At 40.2% G+C, this 21,417-nt stretch overlaps 1 protein-coding gene across 2 annotated transcripts in view; it reads left to right on the forward strand.

Moving 5' to 3' along the window:
- kaznb (kazrin, periplakin interacting protein b) overlaps positions 1-21,417 on the forward strand; it is a 159,679-nt gene that overhangs the window by 135,771 nt on the left and 2,491 nt on the right. The window contains exons 4-9 of one of the 2 annotated variants that reach the window (XM_049471821.1): positions 2,655-2,762; positions 13,519-13,707; positions 18,469-18,605; positions 19,579-19,749; positions 20,283-20,463; positions 21,034-21,195. In XM_049471821.1, the coding sequence (XP_049327778.1) occupies positions 2,655-2,762; positions 13,519-13,707; positions 18,469-18,605; positions 19,579-19,749; positions 20,283-20,463; positions 21,034-21,195 (948 nt within the window). The remainder of the gene's footprint in view (positions 1-2,654; positions 2,763-13,518; positions 13,708-18,468; positions 18,606-19,578; positions 19,750-20,282; positions 20,464-21,033; positions 21,196-21,417) is intronic. The other variant, XM_049471820.1, reaches the window with a different exon arrangement.

Genomic DNA, 21,417 nt, shown 5'->3' on the forward strand with positions numbered 1-21,417 from the left:
GGTGTTGAGGTGTGGAGGTGGAGCAGGTGTTGAGGTGTGAGGTTGGTGTTGAGGTGTTGAGATGTGGAGGTGGAGCAGATGTTGAGGTGTGAGGTTGGTATTGAGGTTGTGAGGTTGGTGTTGAGGTGTTGAGGTGTGGAGGTGGAGCAGGTGTTGAGGTGCGAGGTTGGTGTTGAGGTGTGGAGGTGGAGCAGGTGTTGAGGTGTGAGGTTGGTGTTGAGGTGTGGAGGTGGAGCAGGTGTTGAGGTGCGAGGTTGGTGTTGAGGTGTGAGGTTGGTGTTGAGGTGTGGAGGTGGAGCAGGTTTTGAGGTGCGAGGTTGGTGTTGAGGTTGGTGTTGAGGTTGGTGTTGAGGTGTGAGGTTGGTGTTGAGGTGTGGAGGTGGAGCAGGTGTTGAGGTGTGAGGTTGGTGTTGAGGTGTGGAGGTGGAGCAGGTGTTGAGGTGCGAGATTGGTGTTGAGGTTGGTGTTGAGTTGTGAGGTTGGTGTTGAGGTGTGGAGGTGGAGCAGGTGTTGAGGTGCGAGGTTGGTGTTGAGGTGTGAGGTTGGTGTTGAGGTGTGGAGGTGGAGCAGGTTTTGAGGTGCGAGGTTGGTGTTGAGGTTGGTGTTGAGGTGTGAGGTTGGTGTTGAGGTGTGGAGGTGGAGCAGGTGTTGAGGTGTGAGGTTGGTGTTGAGGTGTGGAGGTGGAGCAGGTGTTGAGGTGCGAGGTTGGTGTTGAGGTTGGTGTTGAGTTGTGAGGTTGGTGTTGAGGTGTGGAGGTGGAGCAGGTGTTGAGGTGCGAGGTTGGTGTTGAGGTTGGTGTTGAGGTGTGAGGTTGGTGTTGAGGTGTGGAGGTGGAGCAGGTGTTGAGGTGCGAGGTTGGTGTTGAGGTTGGTGTTGAGTTGTGAGGTTGGTGTTGAGGTGTGGAGGTGGAGCAGGTGTTGAGGTGCGAGGTTGGTGTTGAGGTTGGTGTTGAGGTGTGAGGTTGGTGTTGAGGTGTGGAGGTGGAGCAGGTGTTGAGGTGCGAGGTTGGTGTTGAGGTTGGTGTTGAGGTGTGAGGTTGGTGTTGAGGTGTGGAGGTGGAGCAGGTGTTGAGGTGCGAGGTTGGTGTTGAGGTTGGTGTTGAGGTGTGAGGTTGGTGTTGAGGTGTGGAGGTGGAGCAGGTGTTGAGGTGCGAGGTTGGTGTTGAGGTTGGTGTTGAGGTGTGAGGTTGGTGTTGAGGTGTGGAGGTGGAGCAGACGGTAGTAGCAGTAGGGGGCGGGGTGTGGGTTTGGGGCGGCGGTTATTAATGGTTGGCTGACTCGGCCGGATCCCGGCCTGGTTCTGTCCTAGGTGATGTAGTGGGGTGAGATGGTCTCTGGAGGGGTTGGAGGCGGTTCCTCTCGGCTGCAGATGATGGATGATTGGTGAATTTCTTCACTAGAGATTTCTCTTATCTCCACAGGCCACGCCCCCGCCGCCCTCGTCTCCCCGGCGATCTATAGAATAAACTCTTCTGAAGGAGGAAATCAGGGTTCTGTTTCCTAAGTGAAATTGCTGCTTGTCAAAGTGAATGCAGCGCTGATTGCGATGGCTGCGTGGGCGCGGGGCTGCGGGGGGGCTGTGAGGGGGGAGGAGGGGGGTGGTTTGCGGGGGGGGCAGTAGGATGAGTATTTGCTTATGAAGGCCGTTCACTGGATGAGCTGCGTTTCTGCTGCGCGTCGCTGTAACAGAGTTAATTACAGTTTTAGAGATGGAGGAACTGCAGTGACTCACCAGCTTCAGCCCTCCTTCACCTCCTGCCCAACATCCAGCTCCATCCCCTGCACCACCCGCACCACTTACAACCTGATAAACAGAAATATAATACAATATAATAGTGTAATACATAACAAAACTATATACACTACATCTCCAAAAGTTTCTAATAAATTTCAGACTGTAATAATGGAGTAAAGTGATCCCTTTACATCTAAAACTGAATATAAATGTGTTAAATTATATAAGAATCAGTTCCTGTGTATTTCTGTGTGTCCTTTACACTGTCAGGATGTGGAGCAGGACGTTTCTGCTGAGACTGGAGGAAATATCAATCAGAACTTTCTGACAGGGACAAACCAGACACCAATAAAGGACAAAAGGGACAGTGGTGGAAACCAACATCTGTAAAAAATCATTCAGTACCATCCAGTTAAACATTTCCTTCTCGTTTACACTGTGAAGGAGCTCCAGCAGCTCATTTACGGGAACAGCAATGTTATTGTATTTACTATTCTGTTTATTGTTGATGTAAAAGTTGGGTTTGTGCTGCTGTGTGTTCATGTGTGTGTAATAAGTGGGGGTGTACGTTCGGCTCGGCGCGCCTGTGTTACCGAGATAGCGATGAACGTCTGACTGTTGGCGTCTGTCTAGGTTGTATTCAGTCAGTGGAGCTCCTGTGTTTTCTGTTACCAAGATAAACAAGATAAAACTCCAGAAATGTACCTGAACACACCTCATTTCCAGAACACCACGCCCATCAGTGTAGATATATTCAGAAGATCTGCTGCTGTTTAAACCAGGCAGGAGGAAGCAGTGATAATAGACTGTTGGTGGGGTGTAAGATAGCAATGAGCATCGTGTTTTACCATGTGCAGGATGTAAGATAGGGTTCAGAATGTTGCTGTAAGTCTCTGAGTAATGAATCTGTTCTCCTGCAGATCCGGTGGTCCAGCACAGGCAGAAGACGCTGGTGTCTGATTTCTGCTTCCAGACGGAAATGTCCAGCCTGATGGATTTCAGCACCGCAGATTCTTCTCTGAATAAAGGTAAGATGCTCCTCATGCAGCTGATATGAGGATATGATGAACGTTTCTATCAGTTCTCTGGTTTGTGGATTAGAGACAGTGATGCTGAGGGAACTGATGATATTGATTATTGATTATGGGTGTTATGATCCGGTTCTGCAGTTCTGCAGTCTGAACAGTAAAGTGTGTCTCAGATTCAGCTGTGACATCATCACAAAAATATGACTGAGAACAGCTGAAGAGTCGAGTCATGAGTCACGGATAATCAGGGGTGGCAGTAATAATATAACTTTAATACAACTATACAACATACTCATACTAATACTCATACTAATACTCATACTGACAATCATACAGATACTCATACTGATACTCATAGTTAAACTCTGTTACTATAGATCTCCAGTAGAGGAACCTTAAATCTTAACCAAATATTTAGTTAATCCATTAATAAAGTGAATAATTACTAATAAATCAGAGTTAAATGAATCAGAGTTAAATAAGTCTGAGTTGAGGTGAGTTTGGGTTTTGGTCAGTAGGGGGAGTAACTGAGCTGCTGAAATGTGATACACCTCCAAACTCACCTGAGCTCAAAGGCCACTCTACCATCCCCCACCATGCTGTGTGTGTGTGTTTGAACAAGACTGGAATAAAATGGTGTCAACTCCACTCCCTCCACCCCCACAGCACACACACACACACACACACAACCCCACCCCTGTGAAACTGGGCGGAGTGAGAGAACAGGTTAGTGTAATAGGTGGCGAGGTAGAGGGCGAGAGAGAGAGAGAGAGAGAGAGAGTAGGGAAATGGGAAATCCTCCTTGGTAACCTGCAGGGTGGAGTCAGGTTTACAGTCAGATAGGTGGTGTGTGTGTGTGTGTGTGTGTGTGTGTGTGTGTGTGTGTATGTGTGTGTAAAGTGTAGCGTGGAGGTTATGAGTCTCCAGGTCTGACAGTGTCTGTAGGAGCTGTAAAGGATATGAGGTCTGAGAAAGAGGACGGCAGGCCAGGTAATGTGTGTGTGTGTGTGTGTGTGTGTGTGTTTGTGTGTGTGTATGTGTGTGTGTGTGTGAGTGTGTGTGTGTTTGTGTGTGTGTATGTGTGTGTGTGTGTGTGAGTGTGTGTGTGTGTGTAATTCAGTTTGGGTTTATAGTACAGTATTGTGTGTTAGACCTGTGTTGTGGTGGTTGTGTTTAGTACAGTATTACGAAACTCAGTGATCTGTTCTATAACCCAGTGATCTGTTCTATAACCCAGTGATCTGTTCTATAACCCAGTGATCTGTTCTATAACCCAGTGATCTGTTCTATAACCCAGTGATCTGTTCTATAACCCAGTGATCTGTTCTATAACTCAGTGATCTGTTCTATAATTCAGTGATCTGTTCTATAACCCAGTGATCTGTTCTATAACCCAGTGATCTGTTCTATAACTCAGTGATCTGTTCTATAACTCAGTGATCTGTTCTATAACTCAGTGATCTGTTCTATAACTCAGTGATCTGTTCTATAACTCAGTGATCTGTTCTATAACTCAGTGATCTGTTCTATTATTCAGTGATCTGTTCTATAACTCAGTGATCTGTTCTATAACTCAGTGATCTGTTCTATAACTCAGTGATATTTTCTATAACTCAGTGATCTGTTCTATAACCCAGTGATCTGTTCTATAACTCAGTGATATTTTCTATAACTCAGTGATCTGTTCTATAACTCAGTGATCTGTTCTATAACTCAGTGATCTGTTCTATAACTCAGTGATATTTTCTATAACTCAGTGATCTGTTCTATAACCCAGTGATCTGTTCTATAACTCAGTGATATTTTCTATAACTCAGTGATCTGTTCTATAACTCAGTGATCTGTTCTATAACTCAGTGATCTGTTCTATAACTCACTGATATTTTCTATAACTCAGTGATCTGTTCTGTAACTCAGTGAATCGTTCTATAACTCAGTGATCTGTTCTATAATTCAGTGATCTGTTCTATAACTCAGTGATATTTTCTATAACTCACTGATATTTTCTATAACTCAGTGATCTGTTCTGTAACTCAGTGAATCGTTCTATAACTCAGTGATCTGTTCTATAACTCAGTGATCTGTTCTATAACTCACTGATATTTTCTATAACTCAGTGATATTTTCTATAACTCAGTGATCTGTTCTATAACCCAGTGATCTGTTCTATAACTCAGTGATATTTTCTATAACTCAGTGATCTGTTCTATAACTCAGTGATCTGTTCTATAACTCAGTGATCTGTTCTATAACTCACTGATATTTTCTATAACTCAGTGATCTGTTCTGTAACTCAGTGAATCGTTCTATAACTCAGTGATCTGTTCTATAACTCAGTGATCTGTTCTATAACTCACTGATATTTTCTATAACTCACTGATATTTTCTATAACTCAGTGATCTGTTCTATAACTCAGTGATCTGTTCTATAACTCAGTGATCTGTTCTATAACTCAGTGATCTGTTCTATAACTCAGTGATCTGTTCTATAACTCACTGATATTTTCTATAACTCAGTGATCTGTTCTATAACTCAGTGATATTTTCTATAACTCAGTGATCTGTTCTATAACTCACTGATATTTTCTATAACTCAGTGATCTGTTCTGTAACTCAGTGAATCGTTCTATAACTCAGGGATCTTTTCTGTAACTTATTCTATAACTGATTCGCTGAGTCAGATTGTGAATGAATCAGTTTGGGGTTAAAGTGAATCTGATTCTTTTTATCTGGATTTTTCCAGAATGGTTGTGATGTCACTGTTTCATTGTTTCAAGTTGACACATCTAAACATCAGGTCTGTGTGTGTGTAGTATGTGTGTGTGTGTGTGTAGTATGTGTGTGTGTGTGTGTGTGAATCTTAATCCAGCTGTAATCTGGGATTGTAATCTGCTGTAAACCCGTGAAGACAGTCACGGGAAAGATCAGAGACGCAGCTGCTTTATTCTTAAATCCACTGTATCACTGTGGTGATCTGCAGGGTATTATGGGATGTTGCTCCAATAGTGTATATCTGTGTCCCTCCTTAGGTTTTTAGAAAAACATGCATGAGCTCCTTCACAGCGTCAACCAGCAGCTCAGTTTCCTCTGCTGAGAAGAGTTTGTTGAACACGTCCAGGTAGCTGCACCGTTACAATAGCAATCCACCAAAGACAGAGCTCACCTGATCTACTCTTAAAGAGAATGATGAGCAAGAGACACTCTGATTGGTTTATTTCACATTACGACCAAAATAAACCACACCCCTGATTAATTAAGAGAATTAGTATATGACTTTTGCTTTGTGTTTTGAGTCGTGCAAGGTGTACTTTTCCCGTTGTTACGATAGCAAAGACACACTGACACGCCCTAAACCACGCTACATGGTTAATGGCTCATCTATAGATTGCTAAAATACTTGTCATATTATCAGATCGGTATCTGTGAACTGTGTAAATGTTTTTTTTAATCAGGAGTTTAGTGTGTGTGTGTGTGTGTGTGTGTGTGTAACAGTAAGTACTGGCTGGTATTACTCTCTGAGTGGGGACGGTAAATGTGGGTCAGGCAGCTGAAAGTGGTTCATATTTCAGAATAATCCAGATTAGCGGATCTCAGGAGAAGCTCAGTCTCTCCAAACCTACAGCAGGAGATCAGTAATGTTATAAAACACTATTCCAGCCATTCAGAGGAAAAGAAAATGGAATGCTAAATTATTAAAATGATATTTTTATAAGTTTTCCATAAATATTAGCTATTTTTGAGAGAGTCAGTTTTGAATTTTTGTGATTGACTTTATTTGTGTTAGAGATCAGACTGCGGTTATATTCAGCTCTTCTGTTTTTTATTAAATGATTCAGGATTTAATTTGAAGCTAAAACAGAGGACTACACATAATCTGTAAAGACTATTTTACAGAGTTTAGTGTTCAGTTAGTTAATGTACAGTATGGGTACAGTACAGCATTTTAATATTTTAATTCTGGGATGATCTACAGCCGCTTCAGAAAACTCCTTCAGAAACTGAAAAACTGAACTGAAGACTCTGTTTGATTTGTGGAGGAAAATGTTTGAAAAAGAGGGATGGGTCTATTGTTTACCTCTAGTGGTTACACTGTGTGTGTGTGTACTGGTGTGTAATTGTTGTAACTATTTTAAATCCAGAATAAATGTTTTCCATAAATGTAGAAAGAAAGTCATTAGAGTTCACGCTTTATTCACTTTATATCGCTTATATAAATCTCTATATAGAGAGTCTGTAAGTTTAGATCAGTAGTTTATTAATAAATAAATGGTTTAAAATGTGATTGAGAAATATTACAGTTAAGAATCAGAAACGCTGGATTTATAGAGATCTGCTGCTGATCTATATAATATTAAACCTTCGGAGAATAAAGTAAATATGAAGAAATTATGGGGTTTTATTGCTGTTGGTAGTTTGTTTAATTGTTATGTGAGGTTAGTGCTGCATCCTGTCAGACATTTACTAAACGTTTCTCTGCTGTCGTGAGGAATTAATGGTGACATCACAACACAGGTATCAAGTAGAGACATCTCTCGGGAATGCAGCACCTGCTTCACCTGCTCTGTTAAAACAGAAGCACTTACTCAGGTCTGCAGCACTCGTTTTCTGTTACTGGTTTCTGTTGTTTCAAGTTTATATGATTAAAATTACTTGCGTTTACGTCCGTTTTTATTCCGGGTCATTTGAAATTAGTCTTTCAGTTTTTCACGATAGTGAGTTAAATAAACCAGCTCATGAGGTTAAGCTGTGATCTGAGGCTTCTGTCTGTGATTTGTGATTCAGAATCTGGAAAATTGGGTCTAAAATCATGTGAAGCTCTAGATGTTCTCAGTACTACAGCAGCTCTGTGGTGTTAGTAGTATTATTACTGAAGTATTACTGAAGTACTTTTACTGTAGTATTTTGTTTAGGCTCATGTTGTTTAAGACAGAGAGTGTTAAATTGGATTTAGAGGAAATAAACAGGGAGTTTTTGGTTACTTTGTTTTTGTTTACATTTTCCTTTATCCTGAACCTGGTTTTACAGACTGATCCTGCCGTTAGACTCGCTGTAGATGAACAGATAAGTGAGGAGGAGTCAGAAGCAGGTGATGAAGATCTCGTGTCTCCCTGATGATACAGATACGTCCTGTATGATCCTCTATCTGATATTCAAGTTTTCTCTGTTTTTAATAAACTCAGATACAGTAATAATGTGAATCTACTGTAAAAGTCGTGTTTGATCTTAAAGAGATGTGTTTTTTATTTGGGAGAAGTTGTTTTTAATCCGTTCTCTGTAATAATGAAACTCTAAATCTTTCGGATGAGTTGAGACTTGCTGAGGGTCTGTTTAGCATTTTAGAGCTTATCCTCCACTGGCTTTATCTTTATCCCAGAATTCCACCCAGATACCAGAAACACGACAAGAAGGTCAGACTGAGTCTCTGAGGCTCTTCAGCTTCTCGCCGGTTCATCCAGGGCAGTGGGTTTATAGAGAGACTTTGGACTAAATCTATCGCATATTTTACTAATTATTCAACATTTATATAACGTTTTAGCTCAGAGGAACTAAACACATATATAGCTGTGAATGATCTAGAACCAGCATCTTTATATTCACAACTATTCTATAAAAAAGCTCTTTACTTAACTAAAACTGTAAACCTGTATTTCAGTGTTAAAGGAGTTACTGACTCAACCTATTTTTGGTTTTTTACTTTTATTTACACTGTTTACAGGCGTAAACAGACGCAGCATTTCATTTATATTAAAGTACATTTTTAAAGTATACAGTACCAGTCAAAAACTAGGAGACGCCTTAAATTCAGTGTTTTTTCATTGTTTTAAAATGTTCTGTATTGTAGATTAATACTAAACTCATCCAAACTATGAAGGAAAAACATATGTAATTATTTAGTAAACAAAAAAAAGTGTTAAACAAACCAGAAAGTAGCACCTCTTGGCACTCATCAGGACTTCGCCCCGGTAAAGGAAGAGCGAGAGTTTCCTCTGTTGTACAGGATAAGATCATCAGAGTTCCCAGCCTCAGAAACTACAAGTTAATAAACAGCTCCCCAGATAAGAGTATCTAAATACTTCACAGAGTATTTAGGTTTGGTCAGTAATGACTGTGATTGGTCAGCAGTGATGAATAATGTTAATTTTCATTTTTATATTTAAAGCTAAATTATAAATCTTATTCGCCTGCAATAAACTCTGCTGTATCTAAACCACTTAAATATCTGTGGATTAGATTATAAAATATATATATTTTTTTTGTTATTAGGATAAAGAATGATTGGTGTGTATTATAGTGGTTCTACTGATTATCCAGGTAAATCAGTGTATGAAGTGTTTTATTAGTGTGACAGTGATTCTTTTTGACTTTTATAATAATGTTATTTTATGTGTGTTTTTATTGTGTGTTTGTTCAGTTTTGGGTTTAAAATGTTTCGTCTTTAATCTGAATATTTCTGCTGCATCGTTTAACAGCTCTATTGTAGCCCTGAGATTAGCTTTAGGCTTTTATTACATAACTAAAAACATTAATAAAAACAGAAAATAAAAAAACAAATTTACTATTTGCATTGGATGAGCAGCAGATGATAAAAATAAACACAGTTCTGCATAAAAATATCAAACTTTACATAACTGTTTATTCTGGCTATATAATAAAGTATTTACCCAATGTGTAGATTGAATTTCTGATTAAATGTACTTTATCTCTCATCACACACTGAGACGAATAATATTTGATGTGTTTGGGTAAATATATTTGTGTGTTTTTATGGTCATTTGATTTTGCTGGTGTAATGCAGTAAACAGAGTATTGATTATTATCAGTTTGATTTATCTTTATTAAACTGATCAGTATCTCAGGCTGATAGTGAACAGTATTTTAGTGTAAACGTGAAAGTGTGTACTGGTGTTTCTGCTGAACTCTGATTGGTTGGTTGTAATGAGGAGCGGAACGCTGATTCAGAACTTTCTCCTGATGATTCAGCGTCTTCCTCCGGACCAATCGCTTCCCTCAGAACCTGCAGCAGCATCTGGTGCGTGTGTGTGTGTGCGTGCGTGCGTGCGTGCGTGTGCGTGCGTGCGTGCGCGTGTGTGTGTGTGTGTGTGTGTGTGTGTGTGTGTGTTTGTGTGTGTGCGTGCGTGCGTGCGTGTGTGCGTGTGTGTGTCGCTGTGTGTGTGTGCGTGCGTGCGTGTGTGTGTGTGTGTGTGTCGCTGTGTGTGTATTTATTACAGTCCGGTAGCCTAAAACACCTTAAGTAATTTTCCCCTTAAGTTTCCCCTTTAATAATTCTGTAAATATTAAATACAGATAAAAACAAACAGCATTCAGTATTATTTATCTAGAGATTTTCAAAAATCTTTAAACCTTCCCTTCAGTTATTTACAGTTTTGTCCTTTAATTTGTTTTATTTTCTGTTTTACCTTTTTTTATTTCATTTCCAGGATTGTATTATTATGAAATAAATGAATAACTGTTAGTTTAATGCATGTGATATTTTATAGTCAGGAATACATTCTGTATAAACAGTAGAAGAGGGTTGAGGGATTGAGCAGTTGTGTGGAATAGTGCTGATTATTCTGTTCCTCAGCAGAAATTCCAGTTTGTAGCCGCTGGGTTCTGTGTTTGATGTTTCCTCGGTTCTGCAGAAGCTCCTGTGGTTCTGCTGCACAGTAAACTGGTTTCTCCTGATCTTCAGTTCGGGGAGATTTCTGAGGCTTTGTCTTGCTTTGATTTTCTGAGCGGCGCGAGAGAGGCGGCGCGAGAGAGGCGGCGATTACCCGGCTCAGGAGACGATAGGAGTTCTGCGCGGATCGATGGGAAAGCGTGTTAGAGGGAATTATGGGGTGTGATTGCTTTTGCGTAAATCAGCCCAGAAGAGACGTTTCTCTCTCTCTTTATCTTACGAACTTTCAAACAACACAATCTCAACATCAACTTCATCTGGATTAGATTTGATTCTTTAGGGAATGATTCAGTGAATCATATCAGATCTATAGAATAGACTAAATAATAAATAATAATAAATAATTATCAGAATAAAAATGTTTATCTAGTTTTCTACAGTTTTAGCTGAGAAATGTGGTTCACCCAGGTAGATTAATATTCTCTGTTAATCAGGATTAAAATAATAACACTTTCCTAAAGTCATTTAATCAACATTCAAATGAAGTAAACCTGTAGATCAGCTCTAAAAACATCTGGTTATATCGGAATCCAATCAACATGACCAACATTTAAATCAGAATATCGTTTATAGATTCTCTCTTTTATCAATATCTGAATTAGTCAGGGGATATATGTATATATGTTTTTGAGTTTAATACTGAAGAGGAAGGGGGAGGGGGAGGTACAGGAGGGTGAGGGATGGTGGGGTGAGGTACAGTAAGGTGAGGTACAGGAGGGTGAGGTACAGTAAGGTGAGGTACAGGAGGGTGAGGTACAGTAGGGTGAGGTACAGGAGGGTGAGGGATGGTGGGGTGAGGTACAGTAAGGTGAGGTACAGGAGGGTGAGGTACAGGAGGGTGAGGTACAGTAAGGTGAGGTACAGGAGGGTGAGGTACAGTAGGGTGAGGTACAGGAGGGTGAGGGATGGTGGGGTGAGGTACAGTAAGGTGAGGTACAGGAGGGTGAGGTACAGTAAGGTGAGGTACATTAAGGTGAGGTACAGGAGGGTGAGGTACAGTATGGTGAGGTACAGTAGGGTGAGGTAAAGGAGGGTGAGGTACAGGAGGGTGAGGGATGGTGGGGTGAGGTACAGTAAGGTGAGGTACAGGAGGGTGAGGTACAGTAGGGTGAGGTACAGGAGGGTGAGGGATGGTGTGGTGAGTAGCTGGGCACAGCAGAGCTAACAAACACCACTAACCACACAGAGCAGCTCACGTTTATAATTATAACCAGAAACTGAACCGCGTCTCTCAGAGAGAATAATCCAGATTATCCTCCTCAGTGTCTCCTGCTCATCTTCACTATCACACACACACACACACACACATACACACACTTACACACATACACACACTTACACACACACACACACACTTACACACACACACACACTTACACACACACACACACACATACACACATTTACACACACACACTTACACACACACACACATACACACATACACACACTTACACACACACACACACATACACACACTTACACACACACACACACTTACACACACACACACACACACATACACACATTTACACACACACACTTACACACACACACACACACATACACACATACACACACTTACACACACACATACACACACACACACACACACACAGTTACACACACAAACACATACACACATACACACGCTTACACACACACACACACACACTTACACACACACACTTACACACATACACACACATACACACATACACACATTTACACACACACACACACTTACACACAAACACTTACACACACACACACACATACACACATACACACATTTACACACACACACACTTACACACAAACACATACACACATACACACACACACTTACACACATACACACACATACACACATACACACATACACACATACACACGCTTACACACACACACTTACACACACACACACACATACACACATTTACACACACTTACACACAAACACATACACACATACACACACACACTTACACACACACACACACATACACACATACACACATACACACATTTACACACACACACACACTTACACACAAACACATACACACATACACACACACACTTACACACACACACTTACACACATACACACACTTACACACACACACATACACACATTTACACACACACACCCACGCACACGTACACACACACACTTACACACACACACACACACTTACATACACACACTTACACACACCCACACACACACACATACACACACTTGTATGTAATAAGAGTTACAGAGGTTTAAACCCCCAGTATTGATCTGTGTTCTCTGGATAATGGAGCTCCATATAAAACTTTAGGATTCAGGGATGAGTTGAGGATGAGTTAGTGATGAGTTGAGGAAGAGTTGAGGATGAGTTGGGGATGAGTTGAGGAAGAGTTGGGGATGAGTTGAGGATAAGTTAAGGATGAGTTGAGGATGAGTTAGTGATGAGTTGAGGAAGAGTTGAGGATGAGTTGGGGATGAGTTGAAGATGAGTTGAGGAAGAGTTGGGGATGAGTTGAGGATAAGTTAAGGATGAGTTGAGGAAGAGTTGGTGATGAGTTGAGGAAGAGTTGGGGAAGAGTTGGGGTGAGTTAAGGATGAATTGAGTTGGGGGTGAGTTGGGACTTAGTTAAGGATGAGTTAGGGATGAGTTGGGGGTGAGTTAAGGATAAGTTAAGGATGAGTTGAGGATGAGTTTTGGAGGAGTTGAGGATGAGTTGAGGATGAGTTCTGTGTTTGATAATGTGTTTGATAATGTAAATTGTTCTTTATCTGTTGCTAATCATGTTCCTCTCTTCTTTTTTCTTTTATTCCATCTGTTTCTGCTCGTTTATTCTGCCTTTCGCTGTCGTTCTCCGCCCCCACGTTTCTTATTGCTTTCTCTTTGTTTGATGCTGGTACTTTAACACAGTAAACCGTAGTGTTATTATTACTTTATTACTCTTATTATTTTATTATTACTGTGAAACTGTAAATTAGGTCTGAGTGAGGAATTAAAATCTAGGTTTATTTTTCTGGTGCAGCTTAAAAACAGATTTCTGTTTCTGATTTCTCTGCAGTGCTGCTGAGGGAGGAAGTGGCTCAGCTGCAGGAGGAAGTTCACCTCCTGAGACAGATGAAGGAGATGCTGAGTAAAGATCTGGAAGAGTCTCAGGGCTGTCCGGCGAACACACTGTCGGCCGCCGAGCTCCGGGTTCAGCTCGGGGAGAAGGAGCAGGAGCTGAACCGAGCCAAAGAGGCCTTACAAGGTATAAATACTCTCATAATACTTTCATTATACTCTAGTAATACTCTCATAAACTACATCACTGCTCTTAAATGTAGAGCGACAGTGTTGTGCTCAGATCTTCCAGCTTTACCTCAGTATGGTGGGGGGTGGCTCTTTGGTGAGTTTGGTAATTCTCAGCTTCATTAGTTTCAGTGGAAATACAAAAGTAGTTTTGGCTTCTCAGTCTGGTAGTTTGGTAATTAGAATGGACATAATGATGTACAGTGTTAGTTTTTCAGTCTTTCTGAATCTTCCCAGACTTTTTAGGGTCAGTAGAGACAGACACCTCCATCAGAAACAGCAGTTGGTTGTTCTCAGCTTCAGGTGGGTCAGTGGGCAGGTATATTGTAGCTCCTCAGACTCATTAGGTCACTGAGAAGTTTCTCAGGCTCGGTGGGGTCAGTAGACACACAGATACACAGGAGGGTCAATGGCTCCTCAGACGCTGGTTCAGCTCGTTCAGTGGGTTTCAGATGGAGATACGAGGGCTGAGCGTTGTGATTGACCCTCAGTCCTGTGCTGCAGTGAGGAACAGTGAATTTTGTTGTTTATTATGATGAGAATCACATTGTGAGCAATGTTTACTCAGCTTTCAGTGAAAAATCCTCAGACTCCCATTCACAAACCAGATCTGTCCCAGCCAATCAGAATGCAGCATTTCCCCACAGCGCTGAATCACACACATTATACTCCAGTCATTGTCTATAAAGGTCACTGCGTTGTGTCTCTTATCATTTGAATGTCTGAAGAGCATGAAGTAGAGCCATTATCCAGCACTTCAGTGGGTTTAGGTATGTTCAGCCCTCAGGAACCTGAATATAAAATGTCTTTTACTGAAGTGGATTTCAGCAAATAGCATTTTAACACCTGTTTACTCGTTACAGATACCGTCACCCAGCTGATGGATTATTCTGGATTATTTCTGCTCTGTTCTCCTGATGGTGCAGATGAATTAATAACATTGAGCTGTATCTGTTAAGTATTGTTTTGTGTTAGCATGTTGTTTATAGTGTAGCCTGTGCGAGCGCCCTACGCAGCTGCTCACAGTTTGACTAATGCGCTCATGCGACTCTGCGTCGCTCTGATGTTTAAACCGTGACGGAGGAAACGTGTGGGTGCTTCAGCGGACCAATCACAGCAGCTGCTTTCCACGTCACTTAGTTACATTAATAGGGAGGTGCACATCGTTCTACGGCACAGGTTTAACACAGAAGTATAAATTAGCCTTAACTGTGATTTTTCATTAATGCCTCAGATCAAACCATGAAATCCTGATTTTCAGCACCTAATCTTTTTAATCCATTGACTGCAGTCCTTACACAGGATTATTTTTACAGAGAGAGGTTGGCTAATGTATTATGTCTGAATAATCTATGACTGATCTGACAGGATAATAAATGGGAGTAGGTACTTGATTTAAACCCCCATCACCTGTAAAAAACTTGATGAATAAGCCAGTGATAACCAGGCTAATCTTCTGGGTCGCAATGAAACTGAACACTTCTTCAACCTCCCCTGTACATCAGTTAAAGCCACAAAAATCATTTACCACAGGATTTAATGGAATATTTACCCACAGGTCTATTCACACAGGATCAATATAAGCTTATATATTAGGTTATTTTTGCATTTTGCATGTTGATACCCGGCTAAAACTAATCCTGACTGGGATTCATTTCTGCTCCAAAAGACTAAAAATCTTCAGCCTGAAAGAAAAGCAGATGTTTGTTACTGAAGATTTGTGTTAACAGTTTTTAATATATTTTAATGTCTGTTTTACCATCAGTATTAATACTTTAGGCATCGCTGAAAAAAGAATCTGAATATTATTTTTTAGTACTTTTATTAACTGAACTTTCATTATTCTAATGAAATTATTTTAATTGTGAGTGGTACAACTGTCTAAGTATTGACTAACAAGAGTTAACAAGAGTCTGGATCAATCCCTGATGATTTCCTTTCCCAGAATCCCTTAGCGTGATTCTCTAATGCAGGCGTCTGTTAGCTGATGTAACAACATTAGCGGTTAGCGTTCTCATTACTTACTACAAGATGACGCGTCTCGGAGGAGCTTGTTGGAGGGAATTAGCTGATGATGAAATTAGAAAGAACTCTGGGAAATATGTCTTTATTTGGATTAACAGTTCGGCTCAGTGTTCAGTAGAGGTTGGTGTTGTTATTAATGAATGATTATGAATGAATGTATTTGTTACATTCCAGCAAAATACCTTATTTTAACAGAGACAAGACATGTTTTCTTTAAATAAAAATATACATGTGTATATATATTACATACACACACACACACACACACACACACATATATATATATATATATATATATATATATATATATATACTATATTTTTTATACAAATGCTGTACAAAGTTCAACACAGTTTGTACTGCTACTCTTCTGTTATCTCCCATAATATTCATATGCTGCTACAACTAAAGCTAAGCTAAGCTGCAATGTGAACACTAGCCAGGATTACACTTTCATTCTACTGAAGTCTCTTTTATACAACTTGTACTCCAGCTGATTTCTTGGACCTGATATTAGTAAAAAACATCTTTATAGATACAAGTCAAGTCAAGTAGTTTTATTGTCAATACTGCATATGTACAGGACATACAGAGAATTGAAATTACGTTACTCTCCTTCCCAATTTTACAGCAAGTACAGATAATAGATATAATAAAGGAGAATGGGAGACACTATGTGTACAATACAGCAGGGACACAAATAGACATACATGAGACAAAAACAAGGTGCAGTGGTGTGGGGGAGAAATAGATATATAAATATAAGTAAAAATAGATATATAATTATAATATAAAAGAGTGGGAGACACTATATGTTCAATACAGCAAGACACAATAAACATACGTAAGACAATAGTGCAATATTGATGGTGATTGAGATGGGATGACAGTATAAATTGTAAATAACAGTAGTGCAAATACGGTATATGGTATATAGCTTAAGGCTGGTAAAGTGAATGAGTGCGTAAAGTTCTTAAAGTTCACAGTTTTTGGGGAATTAAAGTGAGTATTGACAATGCAAGTATATCAGTAGTACAAAATCCATATTCAATAACTCTGTTCTCTCACTGCAGAGACAGACGTCTGTCTAGGTTGTATTCAGTCAGTGGAGCTCCTGTGTTTTCTGTTACCAAGATAAACAAGCAAAACTCCAGAAATGTACCTGAACACACCTCATTTCCAGAACACCACGCCCATCAGTGTAGATATATTCAGAAGATCTGCTGCTGTTTAAACCAGGCAGGAGGAAGGAGTGAAAATACACTGTTGGTGGGGTGGAAGATAGTGATGACCTTGTTTAGGGTGAAAGACAGGGCTGTTAGTTATTTAGCAGATATCTGAAGTTTGAAGCTGGAAATTGTCTCAGCATCACATGGTGTTTCTCTTCGGTAAGATCAGAGATCAGCAGCACTGTTTGACGACTGGATTTTTAAACTGGTTTTAAATGTTTATTATTTATTCAGAGTTTAACGCTGCTCTCCACCCCATCATCAGTTAGATTAAAGTGAATGACGGGATGGAGAAGGGTGTAATTCAGATGCTTCAGGTGCCGTCGTTCAGCTGAGAGGGATTAGCGTGGTTCTGTCAGCCCTTTCCTGTCTGCACATGATAGCTGTATGCTAATCTTATCTAACATCTGTTTATCTGCTGTCTAAAGCTAATGGAGTCTGATGGAGTGAGAATGTGGTGAAGAGCAGTGAGGAACTGCAGGATCTCATCTCATCTTTAGATCTCATCCTATCTCTTCTCTCAGTCTGTAGACTCTTCTATTCCAGATGTTAGCATTAGCATGATTAGCTGGGAGTGACAGGCTACAGCAGAACTTACTCAAACAATTCCTGTGAACAGTCTGACTGATAATGAGGGTTAGATACACAGAGTTACGCCGGATCTGCAGCTCAGAGATCCGCGGTTTCTCTCTTAAACTGATAGCAGTGGAGTCGAGAGATGATTAAATTAAATACAGTATTTAAATATGTAAATATCAGTCCCTGTAGTGTCTGATATGTTCACTCTAAATCAGAGTGGTCTGGTAGGTCCGTTGAATGTAATTATTCTTTGCATTTTGACAGTATTGCATAAATTAACAAAACAATACTAAAATCAAAAACACAGAATTTCACACAACAATGCATTTACATTAACCTGCAAACAGTAAACTTCAGTAAATTTCAGTAAACTTCAGTAAATTTCAGTAAATTTCAGTAAATTTCAGTAAACTTCAGTAAACATTAGTCCTGTGTTACTGCCTGCTTGTTGTGAGACGGGAGATAATAAGCTCTCTGATTGGTCAGGACACAAAAAGATGGTATTCCCAAAATGCCAGTTTCTTACCTGTCAATGGAAGTACGTTTGTGTTGGTACACAGCGCCACCTAGTGGCGGTTATTATTATTATTATTTTTATTTATTATTATTATTATTATTATTATTATTATTATTATTTTTATTTATTATTATTATTATTATTATTATTATTATTATTATTATTATTATTGGTGTCTGCACAAGTTCAACATCAAAAGACACTATATAAATAAATTTGATTAGATTTTTTGGGGAGCTTTGCTACTGCTGAACAGCAGGTGTTTTTATTTGTAATATTTAATTATATTTAGTAAACATAAAATCAACATTATTATATACTGTATATAGAGATCACTAAATTGTGTGTGTGTGTGTGTGTGTGTGTGTAGCTATGAAAGGTGATCGTAAGAGGTTAAAGGTGGAGAAAGCTGAGCTGGTGAATCAGATGCAGCAGCTTTACACCACGCTGGAGAGCCGAGAGGAGCAGCTCCGAGATTTCATTCGTAACTACGACCAACACAGAAAGGTATACACACACCACACACACACTATACACACACCACACACACACTATACACACACACATAAAAATGATTCAATTGTAAAATTACTAAACAGAAGCTTCTAGCTTTTTAATCACTTAATTAAGGTTTAATCATTGAACAGCTAATTAGCAAACAGCACTAACTAAGAGCAGTACACTGGAGCTGTGCAGGCATTAAACTGCTAGCTTAGCTAACATGCTACCAACCAATATACAAAAACAGTTTAAATTTAGCCCTACTGCCTCTTAAACAGCAATCAATAAATGCATCATATGTTTGCTGACATTAATAGTGCTACTTTGGGTGTTTTTGGTTTCAGATAATCACTTAGATACAGCGCTAACTAAGAGCATTCCACTGGAGCTGATTTTGTTGCAAGCATTAAACTGCTGGCTTAGCTAGCAATAAACAATGCTAATGTGTTGGGATTATCACAGAATAATCTAGTTAAATATGTGTAATTACAATAATTAATAACTTTTTAATGTTACAGTTCTACTGTTAGCCTGAACTTCAGGCTGAGGTACTTGCTTGTTTGCTCCAAGCTGTTTAGCAACCTAAATGGACCATGTGACCCCGGTGCAATTTACACACTTCCACTAGGGGGTGGCATCTGAGTACACACAGATTTGAGTCAAGGGGGCAGGGCTACAAATACAAATAGACAGAAAAATCTGAAATATGACATTATTTAGGTCAGAGGAGATTTTAAGGTAGAAATGCACTTTGGAGCGCTGAACGCGTCTATATAGCTAAACCAACAGGGGACGGCATTTTTGTCCCCAATTCCTGAGCCGTCCCCAAGGTACTGGTGTGTACTCTGAGATATGACCCCAAAAGTGAAATAAATCAACACACACACACACACCATACACAAACACACAGACACACACAGACACACACACACACACACACACACTGTTACTAATGGTGTGTGTGTGTGTGTGTGTGTAGGAGAGTGAGGACGCAGTGAAGGTGTTAGCTAAAGAGAAGGATCTGTTGGAGAGGGAGAAATGGGATTTACGTCGACAGACGAAAGAAGCGACAGAACACGCGAACCTGCTGCGATCTCAGATCGACATGAAGGAGAACAGGATCAAAGAGCTGGAGGCGGAGCTTACTATGGTGAGAGCCAATCAGAACCAAATACAACCTCAAACTTATAAAGATATAAATGTTCTTTTAAGGCCACTAACAATTTTTGTAGTTTATAATGTTAGCAAAAGGCAAGGGATGCCATAGCAACAACTTAAACAACACCAGCAACCACTTAGATTTGTGTAAAGTATATATATAGTAGATGTATTTGGGGATTGATGGATGTATTAGGGGATTGATGGATGTATTTGGGGATTGATGGATGTATTAGGGGATTGATGGATGTATTAGGGGATTGATGGATGTATTAGGGGATTGATGGATGTATTAAGGGATTGATGGATGTATTAAGGGATTGATGGATGTATTAGGGGATTGATGGATGTATTAGGGGATTGATGGATGTATTAAGGGATTGATGGATGTATTAAGGGATTGATGGATGTATTAGGGGATTGATGGATGTATTAATATGTATATTATTGTTGTTATTTCAGGTTCCGAGTTATTTACTGGTACAGTTATACTGTGTTGCTTTGTGTGTGTGTGTGTGTGTGTAGGCGAAGCAGTCTCTGGCGACTTTAACTAAAGACGTGCCGAAGCGTCACTCGGTGGTGATGCCGGTGGAGCCGGTGGTGAACGGGAGTCAGGAGTGGGTGATGCAGGCGGAGCTTCCTCTAACTGCAGCCATCAGACAGAGTCAACACACACTGTACCACTCACACCCTGCAGAGAGACAAGGTACACACACACACACACACACACACAAACATGAGTGACACACACTAACCACACTACACACACACACTACACCGTCCACAAACCTGAGTGACCGCATGCAGTGGACGAACAACAGCACCAGCATCTCAGTTTACCCCACAATTCCCTCTGTCCATAAACCCCTGGATCTGCAGCCTTATCTAAAGAGAAAGACAATAATTAAAGACAAACTAAACAAGTAAGTTTTCAGTCTAGACTTGAAGATTGAGAACAGACTCGTGACGCTCCTGAACCGAAGAGACGCATTTCAGCACAACACCTCTTCTTCTACTTCTTCTATTGTTTAATGGTGATGATAGACTGACTCTATGAACTTCCTGTAATTGATCTGAATAAACTCAACTAACCAATAACAATTTTCACACTGTAAATCATTCAGACACAAACAGAAACGGTTTGTGAGTAACAGAAATATATGTGGACTCTCTTTTTATTTGAATAATAGTGTAATCTTGTAAAGTTCATTTAATGATTGATTATTTGAGTGTTTTTGAGTTCACTGTTCTCTCTCTCTCTGTGTTGTGGTTTTAGCGGCGTTGCGGATCAGTCCCTGTCACTCCCGTCAGCCCTCCGTCCTCTCGGACGCTTCGGCGGCGGACGGCGACCGATCGTCTACACCCAGCGACATCAACTCCCCGCGGCACCGGACTCACTCTCTCTGCAATGTAAGAGCCGCCTGGCACCCTCGACCAAGTAATCACCCCCCCACTTCTCTTATCCTACACCGCATCAGCTGAGCTGCTCAGGGGCGGGGCTTTACATCCATATAATCAGCCTATCAGTGATCACATTGAAGATTAAAGCTTTAACCTTAAGATGTATATCCTGGGTACAAAATAATAATATTTTCTTAAATTTCATTGAATTTATGTCTTTTCAATGAAATAAATGATACAGCATAAAAGTCCTGAACTG

Source organism: Astyanax mexicanus, chromosome 24, assembly GCF_023375975.1.
Source record: "Astyanax mexicanus isolate ESR-SI-001 chromosome 24, AstMex3_surface, whole genome shotgun sequence".
In the NCBI taxonomy this organism is placed as follows: Eukaryota; Metazoa; Chordata; class Actinopteri; order Characiformes; family Acestrorhamphidae; genus Astyanax; species Astyanax mexicanus.